Source organism: Trichosurus vulpecula, chromosome 5, assembly GCF_011100635.1.
Source record: "Trichosurus vulpecula isolate mTriVul1 chromosome 5, mTriVul1.pri, whole genome shotgun sequence".
In the NCBI taxonomy this organism is placed as follows: domain Eukaryota; kingdom Metazoa; phylum Chordata; class Mammalia; order Diprotodontia; family Phalangeridae; genus Trichosurus; species Trichosurus vulpecula.
In genome coordinates this window covers 74391677-74404110 of record NC_050577.1, presented here as the reverse complement: position 1 = coordinate 74404110, position 12434 = coordinate 74391677, and the positions used below count along the sequence as shown (strand labels likewise).

At 42.0% G+C, this 12434-nt stretch overlaps 1 protein-coding gene across 1 annotated transcript in view; it reads right to left on the bottom strand.

The window, feature by feature from the left end:
• CCNY (cyclin Y) overlaps positions 1 to 12048 on the bottom strand; it is a 296574-nt gene extending 284526 nt beyond the window's left edge. The window contains exon 1 of the mRNA XM_036760237.1: positions 10890 to 12048. Within this exon, the coding sequence (XP_036616132.1) occupies positions 10890 to 11043 (154 nt within the window). The 5' untranslated portion in view covers positions 11044 to 12048. The remainder of the gene's footprint in view (positions 1 to 10889) is intronic.
• Between the last annotated feature and the right edge of the window lie 386 nt (positions 12049 to 12434).

Sequence of the window (12434 nt, the reverse complement as noted above, 5' to 3'; positions counted from 1 at the left end):
AAACTACGACCAAAAAAAGAAAAAAAACAAACCATCAGACAGCCACATATGTGTGTGTGTTCACGTGTGTGTTTATGTGTGTGTATATATGTGTATACACACACACACACACACACACACACTCTGCTACCCTGCTATCCATGTAATGCCACGAGATGTTAAGGAAAGTGTCCAATGAGCTCCATGTTTACATAAGACTAATTTATGCAAGGCCATGAACAAGGATCACAGAAGATGACCAAGTGTGAATGAGGTTGCAATCGTAAAGGGAAAACTCATGTATCTGGCAAAATGAGATATAACAGATCCACTAAGAATTATTGAAGTATTACAAAATCAATTATTAGGTGAGTTGTGACCATTAAATAATGAGACTAATTATTAAACCAACATACTGAAACTTCTATACCCAAACAAGCATTATTTCTCTTAAAATAATCACCATTAGAGAACAAATATTTATTCCATTAAAGCTGCTATTTCTCAAATAATGTCCCTATTTCCTTTTGTTAAACTCATTCCATTATCATACCTTAGCAAGTATAGAGATCTACTGTAGATAGACTTGCCATAATCTGACATACTGGAAGGAAACAGACTTCACAGCGGCTTGGGGTTATTCCACCCCTAGAATGACCCTGCTCAAATATTTGCGGGAAAGCGACTTTCCAGGTAAAAACCTTACTGGTGTGAAGAAGCTGCCTGTTTGCAGAATGGGAGATGGACAAAACCATCCTGGACCTGACTCTGAATGAAGTATCTCTCTTCCAATGACCTCAAAGCAAAAGATAACCCTTGTCCAAAATGGAAGCAGGAGCCAGGAAGTTCGGTTGTTTTTCCTGTTTCCGCTACTAATGTGAATCTTATCTAGGTTGGGCAGTTACTTCCCAAAAGAAATGGCACCAGGAAGAATATCAATCAAGCCTCAGATTTACCTCCTTTTTCAACCCCTACTTCCCCCCTTTAAAAAAAATCTTTTTAAACTAGCATTTTAATTTTATTGAATACAAATGTTGATTTTCCATTTAGGACTCCATTCTTTTGAAAACCTGGATGTGGCTGCCCCATAAGTACAAACACTGAAACTGCCAAGAAAATAGTTCCCCCTGTCATGGCTTACAAAGTAGAGGGGGAAATTCCAAGGAGATCCCTTCTGCCTCCATTGACAATGAAGGGAGAGATTACTCACAAACTTAGCCCTGCTTTGGGCTGCATGGCTCCATGCTGTTACTTTGGAAACATGCAATACAAAGAGCTCAGCAGTGCTGGTGGCAACTTTCTTTCTTTTCTGATCTCTACCTACAACACCCCTTTGAAAGATCCAGAACTAGAATTCTGGTTTATCTTCCTGAGCCAGTTTGAAGGAGGCTCCAGTGCCTACCTCTGACAAATACTGCCCATGCAATCCAGTGACGGACAATCCTCTAAGGCTATAAGTTAGGTATAAATGGACAGATCTGCATCACTGGGAGGCCTTTCCACACCAGAAGTTCCCTATGCCCATGAATTCATAGGTCTGAACAACAATAACAAAATCTGAAGGGGCAGCTAGGTGGTACAGTGAGTAGAGCACCGGCCCTGGAGGCAGGCAGGGTGACCTGAGTTCAAATCCGACCACAGACACTTGACACAGTTACTAGCTGTGTGACCTTGGGCAAGTCACTTAACCCTAATTGCCCTGCCTTCCCCCCTCAAAAAAAACCCTGAAATATTGGTTCATGTAAGCATTTGAAGATTTCTGTTCTTCTTACTCTAACAAATGAAGCAATTTTATTTTCTAAATATATATAATGAAATGTAGCTGATATTTAATAGTATGTATAAATCAGCATGGGTTGCTATGCTAATACAACCACAATTTTCATCTGTGCCCTGGCTTAAAAATTACCATGGTTTTCTAACTTGTGGAACTAAGATAATATGTATTATAAACTTACCGGAGTTGGAGCCCTCCCTTGGTTACTCAGGGTTTGGAGAAGCCCCTCTACCTAGAAAAAAAATTAAAAACCAACAACCAGGAAAGGCTATATCTGTGGGAAAATGTCTGGCCATACTAAAACTCAGACAACCTTGGATGAGACAAATTATGCAGCATTCCAAAATGATTAGACAGTACAAATAAGTGCAAGCTCCCCCCCTTCTCTCTCTTCCCCTTTCCCTAACCCCCTCTCCCCCTCCCTTTCCCTCTCCTTTCCCCCTTCCCATCTCTCCTTCCCCTCATTATAAATCAGACAAGACTAAAATGATACCAACAGCAAAAAAAAGAAATTCAGACCATAAAAATTCCCTAAGACAAAGCTCAAGCTAAAAAAAAATAATAAAATTTTTAAAAGCTTAAATGTTGCCTGGGACTCACCCTGACTACTTATATTTTTAAACTTTGGTAGCATTCCTGGATTGAGGTAAAACAAGAATGAATTCCTCAATGACCCATTTATGAAAAATACCAAATTATTTAAGGTAAGAGCAACTAGACCATGACACATCTAAAACTAACTCTTAGTTTCAGTAAGGTTAATTCATCTCTTCCTTGCCAGATGGACTTTTTTTTTCTTTCCTGTTAACCTAAAAACTGAAATAAATCTTTGTGCTACCTGGTTCCACTAACCCAGAGGTGCCAAACAACAGATGAAACAATATTTCTGCTCATTAAAAAAATTAAACTTAAAAGTTCCAAAAGCATACTGATCAATACATATATACTTTTTTAACCCAGCCGTACCACTCCAGCCCTATATCCAAAAGATATCTAATAAAGAAAAGGTCCTATATGTGCAAAATATTTATAGCAACGATTTTTGTGGTTTCAAAAAGACATGGAAATTAAGAGGAGGTCCAACAATTAAGGAATAGTTAAATAAGCTGTGTCATATAAATGTGATGGAGTGTTGTGCTGTAAGAAATAAGGAAATACATGACTTCAAAGAGACATGGGAAGACTTGTATGAACTGATGCAGAGTGAAGTGAGCAGAACCAGAAGAATAATTTATACTAAAACATCAACATCATAAAAACAAACAATTTTTAAGACTTATAAACTGATGAAGAATGAAATGAGAAGAGCCAGGAGAATAATTCATACAATAAGAATAGCACTGTAAAAATAAACAACTTTAAAAGCTATAAAAACTCTGATCTATTCGATGACCATCCATGATTCCAGAGGACCAAAGACGAGCTATGCTATCCACCTCCCAACAAAGAGGTAACAGATTCAGAGTACAGAATAAGACATATCTTCTTTGAACATAGCCAGTGAAGGAATTTGTTTTGCTCAACTATGAATATGTGTTGTGAGGAATTTGTTTTTTCTTTTTTTCTCCCAATGCAGTTTAAATGAGAAGAAAATAGATCTTTCTTTATTGAACAGAGTTCAATAAAGAAAATAAAACTTAGAAGAAAAAAAAAGGATCTGTGATACTAACATTTCTACTGCCCCAACTGGTTCCCAGCATTCAATTCTTTTCATTAAATTTTCCACAAAATTAAATCAGGTCAGATCACTTTGGTAGAAAGCTGTCAGAAGAGGGTCCACAAAAAGATTCAACCTACTCTCCTCCTAGTGACAACGGGAAGAAACTTGCTCACCACAAAGGCTGGACAAAGTCCCAGGTAGGAACACCGAGTCTCAATTTAAATAGAAAAGCAAAAATTTCTAAATAGAAATCTGTCTAATATAGCAACCCTGAGGTAACACAGTGTCTTAAGGGGATAGATTCTGTGGACACTCTATCTGTGGTGCTTATATCTGGGCTATTATACTTCTAGAGCCCCAGAGTTTCCATTAGAAGACCTACAGGCCTACCTTAAGGAAAATAAACTAGCAACATCCCTTTCGCCAATCAATCACCTTGAAAAATAGTTAAGGTCTGCCCACCAAGCACTAAAAAGTTAACACAAGACTGACATTCCATAAAGAGAGTTCAACAGAGATTTATTAGGGATACTGTCTGGAGAGGCTATAGGGATCTGACTGGAATTGAGAGTGATAATTTACTCTAACATAACAACAAGCACTTAAGATAAAAAATAAATAAACAAGCCACCCTAGAGCCCCACCGAAAAGGAATCTGTCTTTTCATGCTGATGCCCCCAAACTGACATTTTTACCTATTAATAAGACCATTCACTCTTGCAGGGCTAGACTTGTTGGTTTCAATTTCCATGGGTTTCCTGCAAATCACTTTTTGTTTGCATTCTCAAGTCTCTCTTTGGTTTCATTTTCAGAACTCAGCACTAACCGCTACCTCTCTGGCTGAAGTAAAAGAAAAGCACCAAGTTCCATGTGGCTTCCCACCTGAAGTTCTCCCTCTTCCCTACTGCCTTGCAATACACAGTCATTATCAAGGATTCAGTGACAATCCTGCTTTAGTAAAGACCTTAGAGGGTTGCTTTAAGACAAGACCCAAAGCTCTTCCAAGAAGGGGCAGGGGTCTTGACTCATTTGGACTCACCACATTTTCCATGTACTTTTAACAACTCAATTTGGCAAGCACTTATTCACCAGTCAGTGTCCAGGGGGTGGAGGAAGACACCGATATAGAGTCAGACAAAGCCAGAAAGAGAGGAGGAAGAGGAAATGGAAGGAAGGAAAGAAGGAAGAGGGAGAAAGGGGGGAGACAGACAGACAAAGAGAGAGAGAGAGAGAGAGAGAGAGAGAGAGAGAGAGAGAGAGAGAGAGAGCGCTTGACCTCAAGGAGCTTACATTCTACTGAGATGAAAACAGCATGAACAAATACATGTAAACAGAAAACACATACACAAAGTCATTTGGGAGGCAGGGAAGAGTCCTAGCTGCAAGGGTGATCAGGAAAGATTTTGTCCCACAGGCTACACTTGAGCTCAGCCTCAGAGTCAACTATAGATTCCCCAAAGCAGAGGTGAAGAGGGAGTGTACTTTGGCCAGGGAGCCTCATCTGTGCTGGCTAAGTCGTTAGAGGGGAGGCTTTCTATACTACCTCACCACCCACCAAAAAAGGCATAGAAGCTAAGCTTCAGTCATATCTGCTGATGAGCCATCTAGTTATTTTCTTTGTAAATGTTTTTATTTTAAATTTAAATACAAAATGAGAAAAGAAACAAACAAAAACCATTGCCATGTACACAGCAGACCATGAGACAATTCAATATAGAACAATAAATTTCCATTTCAAGAAAAGCTATATAATAAATACTACACATTGTTTTCAAGGCTGCCCAGCTTTTCTTTGCTTCCTTGTTGGTATTTTGTTCTCTGCTGTGCACTTTTTATTTCATTTTTCCCCTCCCTCCTCCTCCACCCTAAAGAAGGCTACAAGTAAGTGTGGGTATATATAATATATACATACATATGCATATACACACATACATGTATATAAATATCTATAAACACACACATATACACTCATACACATGTACGTAAGACTGTACTATGCTTATTTTTTCCTATCATGTGTTTCTCTGAAGGTGGATAGCATCTTCCTTCATAAATCTAAGTCTTTCCACGTTTTTCTAAAACAACCAGCTCATCATGTCCTACACCACAGCAATATTCCAACCCAATCACATCCTATCTGAGAAATTGTCTGTGAAAGTTCTTTCCCATTTGCCTGTATTCCTTCTGTTCTTGGCTACATAGGTTTTATTTATACAAGAAAATTTTAATTGAAAATAATCAAAATTATCTTTTTTACACTTCGACAATGCACTCACCTTGTAATATAGTTTAAGGTCTGATACTTCTGAATCTACTTCTTTTACATCTTTTTCCCCCAGTTTCTTTGAAGTTTTATTTTTCCAAATGAACTCTGTTATTTTTTCTAACTCGCTAAAACAATTTTTAGTAATTTAATTGGGATGATATTGAATAAATAGATTACTTTGGTAAAATTGTCGTTTTTAGGATAATACTGGCTTTACCTACCCTAGAACAATAAATACTACTTCAATTATTTAGGTCTGAGTTTACATTGTGTTCATATAGTTCCTATCTCTGTTTTGGCAGGTATGCGCTCAGGTATTTTAGAGCCATCTAGTTATTAATCTGAGCTTCTCAGATCCTCCATGGAGCCTTGCACGTAACAGATACTCAATAAGAATTTGTACGATAAAAGCATAACCCAAAGGCATGGCCACAGCTACAAGCAGAACTACAAACACACCAACCAGGCCCCATTCAAGCAGCAATGGAAGGTTTCTTTGCCCTATTCCTTACTCTAACCTTGTATGAAACTCACGGTAACATAACTGAGCAAGAGATGGGACTGAAATTAACCGCAAGAAATTCAACATTTGTCTATACACTTCTAACAAGGATGCAATTATTTTTCGAGCAATGGATCTTAGAGGACATCCAATCCAATCCATTCTTTTAATAGATGAGGACCCAAGGTCAGAAGGGTCAAGTAACTTGCCCGAGGCCACAGGGCTGTTTTATTGGGACGGAGGAGGCTAGGGGGTAGATAGAACTCTTTAGAGCCCAGTCTCCTGACTCTCAGCTCGCCATCCTTTCCACTACACATGTGAGCTATCAGACCTCAGAAAGAAGCCTAAGCCACTTTTGCTGAAAGTTAAATATACTGAATCTCTTCCCAAGACAAAGGTCCATACTATCTGCAGCTTAGAGCAATCACCGGGAAGTACATTCAACTTCTTGCAGCTAAGCTTCAAAATTTTCCAGGAAGTTTTTTTTTTAGGTGAAATGCACTAAAAATATATTTTTATAAAAATATAAAATAAGGGGCTCTTTTTTGCTTTTCCCCTCCAAATCCATAACAGGGCATGTTTAACCATCAGAAGCCTCCTTTCAGGAAGGCAAAAACATTATTTAAAGGGCTCATCTTGGAATTTTTCCAGTTTTTAGTCTTCCCCCAGGTCTTTAGTCTTTGAGGGAAAAAAAAGCTTAAGCTATTATTTTGCCTTCTGTGGGTATCTATCTCCTTCAAGAGACTATACGGATACATCCACACATACAGTATGTATATACACATACACACATAGATATATGGAAATTCCAGTCAAACAAACCTACTTGTTCTCCTTCATACCAGACCTTCCATCTCCAACCCCTACTGATGGAGAGGAGCAATTGATCTACCATTTATAATCTCAAAGACATGCTTGGGCTTCTGAGGGACTAAGTGATGTGCCCCTCATCACACAGCTAGTACGAATCCAAGATAGAACTTAAACCCGGCTTTTCCTGACTCCTTGGCCAGCCCTTTATTCAACAGCCTCAATGCCTTGCAAATATTCAGTCAAAAAGATAATGCTGAACTGCAAGCCAAGACATACTTCCAGCATGACAGCATGGTCTAAAGAGCAGGAGGCAGGAAGCCAAGAGAGCTAAGTTTTAATACCTCATCTCCCACTAACTAGCTGCATCACCCTGGGGATATAGTAGAAAGAGCATTTAATCAGGAGTTAAGATATCCCCTTCCCAGCTTTGGCCCTGGCATAAATTAACTATATGACCTCAAGCAGATTCACCTCCATTCTGAGTCTCAGTTTCCAAGTCTGTAAAATAAACAAGTCAAACTAGATGACCTTGAAGTTCCCTTCTAGCTTTAAGAATTCTAGTAAGAGTCATTCATAGGGTTCTTTCTATTTAATCTGCAAAATAAGAACAAAAGAAAACTTGCCCTGTGACAAAGAGTTAGTTCAAAAATAAAACAAGGTTTTAAAAGCCGAAGACAATTGTAAAGAAAAAAGCACTACATGAATGCAAAATGTTGTCATTATTGTAATAACCAGAAAGGGGCCCTTATCTTTGAAGGAAGAATTATGAAAAATTCAAACATGCCAACAGTTTGTGGTGGGAATTTTTTTAACTTCAGTATGAGCAGCTATCCTATGAGAATCATGAATATTAGTATGTATTAAACAGGCAGAAGCAAGAAACACTGTTGGGGCCACCATAGGATGCACGTTTAATAAAGCCGACAAGGTTTCTTCTGGCTGCAGAGTTCTATACAATATACTAAAAATGATACATGGGTATGTGTTTGCTGTATGCCACAGAGAACTGACCTAGAGTATTCATTAAGCGGTTATTCCCTAAACTTTTCTGAACTTCTCATTTCCAGCCATGCTGCTATCCCCCAAAACTCATATACTTTGAATAGCAGTATTTGCTTTAAGAAAGCAGTTTTTGCTACTGCTAAAAGAAAAATGGAATTGCCAGGCTACTTCTTTTGACTGCTGGTGGAATTCCAAAATGTTAAGTCATCAGCTTCTGACTTTGAAAAGTAATCACCACAGCTCAATTCCGGAGTTAGGCCAAACTCTAACCCAATCTAAACAAATCAGCGGGCTTACTCCTAACCTCCAGCTCTGAAGAAGGAGCAGCTCTGAAAGTTTGCAAAGAGCTTAATGGAGTGAGTAAATCCTGGAAGTATTACTTACTGAATCAGATTTTGGGAGAATGACAGAATATTGTTTAAATAGTGAATTAGCATTTCTGGGATTAGAATGGCATCATCTGAAGAGTTTCAGCCAGGAATTGGACAGTACTGCAGTGATGCTATCATTAAGGAGAAATTTCCTGCCAAATAACTGTTCCCACCCCGGTCAGCCTTTCCTCTTGAAACAATAAAACTTTCTATAATCTACCCTACCATCATTCAAATTATCCCAAGCTCTCAAAAACAAAATCCAGAGACTTCCAAATATTCTCTCCTCCTCCCCCCCCCCATTACAGGATACTTAACAACTGAAGTTTCAACTTTTGCAAAAGAAAAGACATATGACACTATTCTATTGTTCCCACAAAATCCTTCCAAGCTGTTGCACCAAAGAGCTGGTTACAATTACTTTTTTCTGTTTTCTTATTATAGGCATCTCTACATAACCAGCTTCTAAGAAATCAGACTCTACTGTGTATTTGTTTAGGTAAATCTGTCATTTAAGATTAAAAATCTCCACAGAATGTAAATTCACATGAATCAGATAAGAAAAGTTGTTTCCAAACATGGAAGTGTAAGGGGTTGGATAATGGTCTTCCACAATAATCTCATAAAGTCGGAAACAGTGTGTGTGTGTGTGTGTGTGTGTGTGTGTGTGTGTTTCAACCTCAATACCTATATACAAGCAATGTCAAGGGAAGGCAAGACTGAAATCTTAAAATCAAGGCATATTTTACAGAATTGAAGAAAGTTACCACTTCTAAGAATTAGATTAGGTCAGTCTTACCACATGATGGGAAAATAATAATTCCTTTTGTGCCGCTTAAATTGGGTTTTCCACTGTCTAAGATTTGAGTCAATGCTCCATTCTCAAACAGACAGGAATTGGATTATTACAACAGAGAAAGTACACACTTTTGCCTCATCAGTACTTTCATTCATGCAAACACAAGGAACTTGTATAGAACAGTTAACAGGGCCAATGAAACAGAAGATTCTTGGCAAAACCAAAGAATCAAGAAATTTCTGGTCACAAGTTTTCTGAAAGACTAAAAATACCTAAAATTTTTGCTTAAAGTACTCCTGAACCAAAAGTGTAAACTAACCTCTTACTGAATGCTCCCTGCTAAAAGAGTCCAGGCTAGCAATGATATAAAGCATAAAGCCAATGGTTAATCATTAAGAGGGGGCAACAATCAGGGCATTATTTCCAAAAGCTTCTCTACTGCAAACCAAAGCTGTGTGCCAGACTACAGTCATAATTCCATCGAAAGATAATATAACTCAATACATAAGCCCTTTTTATGGTATTATTTTGAGTAAAGTCATTATCTGATTTAATCCAAATATTTTTCCTAATCTCTTAAAATTCCTGAAAAAGCTCCAAAGAAAGGTATATTATTTTTTAGTTCTAGTATGTGCTGGCTGAAGAGAAAGGTTCTGCTGCATTTTTTAAAAAGCACTTATCACATTTGGGGGGAAAAAACCATCAACTAACATGAACCAGGTCAGGAAGGCTGGCAGTCCATTTTCAGCGTCTGATTAATTTGAGGAGTACAACACATCAGGAGTCCAGCTGTACTCTAACTGCAAGGCAGTTTTCAGTAACTACAACTCCACAATGGGAGTTGGCTACCCTCAACTAACCCAACGTTTATACATTACTTTTGGAGTAACGGAAATATGTATCACTCAGAACATACTTAATTTTCCACCACCCTCAAACCCCCAAAAATATAATGTGGTTACCCCAAGATGCAAAAGGCAAAAACTGACATCTCTAAGGTTTGACAGCTCTCACTTGTTCCATCATCTCTGAAAAAGAAGGCGGGGTGGCTGTCACCAATGCTCACAGCCTGTCTATTCTGACCAGCCCTAAGGCAGCAGCAGCAGCAAGACTGTCTAAACAGGACAGTTCAGTGAGGTATAGGGTCAGTAAAGTTTTTTTTTTTTTTTTTCTGTACCACTCACTGGTACAAACTTCAGAACAAGCCAGCAACAGCCATCAGAGAGCTCCCCCGGAGAACACCAATTTCCAATTTATAAACACAGCTCTTCCCATTAGAAACACAGTTAACAAATACTAGTGCTTTAGCTGAGGGGAAGGGTGGTGAAGCAAAGAGTAATATAAGAGGACAGAAAAATCCTAAAGGGATGAATTAGACGATGCGGAGTTGCCAAACAATTGGGAACAGGGACCTTAGACCAGAGAGAAAGGAAGGTTGGGAGTGATATCCATCCTTAGCTTCATCCTTAGATTTCGGGTTTATCTCTAGAGACATAGGAGAGAAGTTGGAATGGGAGGGAAGAAACGCCAAAAAGGGGGGGAGCCCCCCTCCTTACTATAACGACTCTCCCCAACTGTCCACTCCGAGTTCTTGACCCCCTTTTCAGGACATAGAGGCGGGAGCTCGCGCACACCACCACACACACACATGCACACGCGCACACACACACACACACACACACACGCACACAATTCTTCTCTTTCCCCATCCAGTACTCACCATCGATGTTCTCTCGGTCGCTGATGTGTTGCAGGTTGCAGCCTGTGTCCTCCCGGCTCAGCTCAGTATCGGGCCGATAGGACTCCAGCCGGGAGTGGGCATTTCTCCTGAGCTTGGGGCTGGACGACACACAGCAAGACGTAGTGTTCCCCATCTTCACTGGCCTCCCCAATTTCTCCTCCCCTTGCTTTCTCCTTCTACCACTTCCCCAACCCCCCCTCCGGGGATAGGGGTGCAGGGTAAAGGGGCGGGGGCAGAGGAGAGAAGGGATGCGGGGGGCAAAAGGGGTGGGGAAGGGGGTAGGGATAGGGTGGGGGAAGAAGGAGGGGGCGTGGGGCTCTCTCTCCCCGCCGCTGGGGATGCAAGCCGCAGCCCAGCTGCCCCGGTCAGCAGCTGCAGCAGCGGCGGCGGCGGCGGTGCCTAGCCATGGGCGGCGGAGGAGGAGACAACAACGGGGAGCGGGAGGAGGAGGCGGAGGACCAAGAGGAGGAGGAGGCGGAGGAAGAGGAGGAAGAGGAGGCGGAGGCGGCTTCCCAGGCTGCCCCCTCGGTCGCACACGCTCGCCGTTCTCCCCAATGGCTCATCCAACCGGCCTCTGCACGAAAGCACGTCCTAGCTGGCTCCGCGGTGCAGTGAGGGGAAGGAAGACCCCGACCACTCTCTCATGCGCACACATACAGACACACACACACACACACATACACACATGCACGCACGCACACTCACACTCACACACACACGCGCGCGCGTGTGGCTGCAGCGGTGGCGGCGCCTAAGTCATCCCGCCGCAGCCATGGCCCGGCCTGGGGCTGGGGCGCGCCTCCCGGCCTTGGCACTCTCTCCGCCCCGGCTGAAGTCCGCCGCGGTAGCTGCGGGAGCAGCACCAGGACCCAGAGCCGGATCGGCGGTTGCAGCGGCCCCAAGCTGCCTTTTGCAAAAGGTTCCGGTTCAAGGGGGTGGTAACCAGAGCCGCTGGCCAGCAGGGCTGCGGAGCCGAAATGCGCGGCCGCCGGGGCGTCTCCGCCTGCCCCGCGCGCTGCCCGCGTGCCCCCGGGCCGCCACTGCCAGCCAGGAGGGGGGATTCCTCCCGGCCGCCGCCGTTGCAGCCGCCGCCGCTGGGGGAAACCCCCGCTCCCACGACATCCCCGCCTCTTCTGCTGTCGCCTCCTCTTCCTTTTTCGCGGCGTCGGCTGCCCTGGAAGCACATTCAAGTAGCCCCAGAGAAAGAACCCGAGCCAGCGACTGGGGTACCCGGGGCGCAAGGAAGGCAGCGTGCGCCCTGCCCAGCCCCAAGGCATCCCCGTCCTCTGCTGACACCCAGAGCACCAGTGGTGCCCGGAGCCACTTCAGCCTTCTTCCTTTCGCTTTTTCTTTCCTAAAAATAATAATAATGATAATCCTTTCCATCTTTCTATCCCTCAGTTCTCCGCACTCCTTATCCAAAGAAGGAGCTGGACCGGAGATTCGATAGAATATTTACAAAACATCTCTGTGTTTTTTCCCCAAGTAAGATGGAAACCTGGCACAGAGAAACTGTCAGAGGAG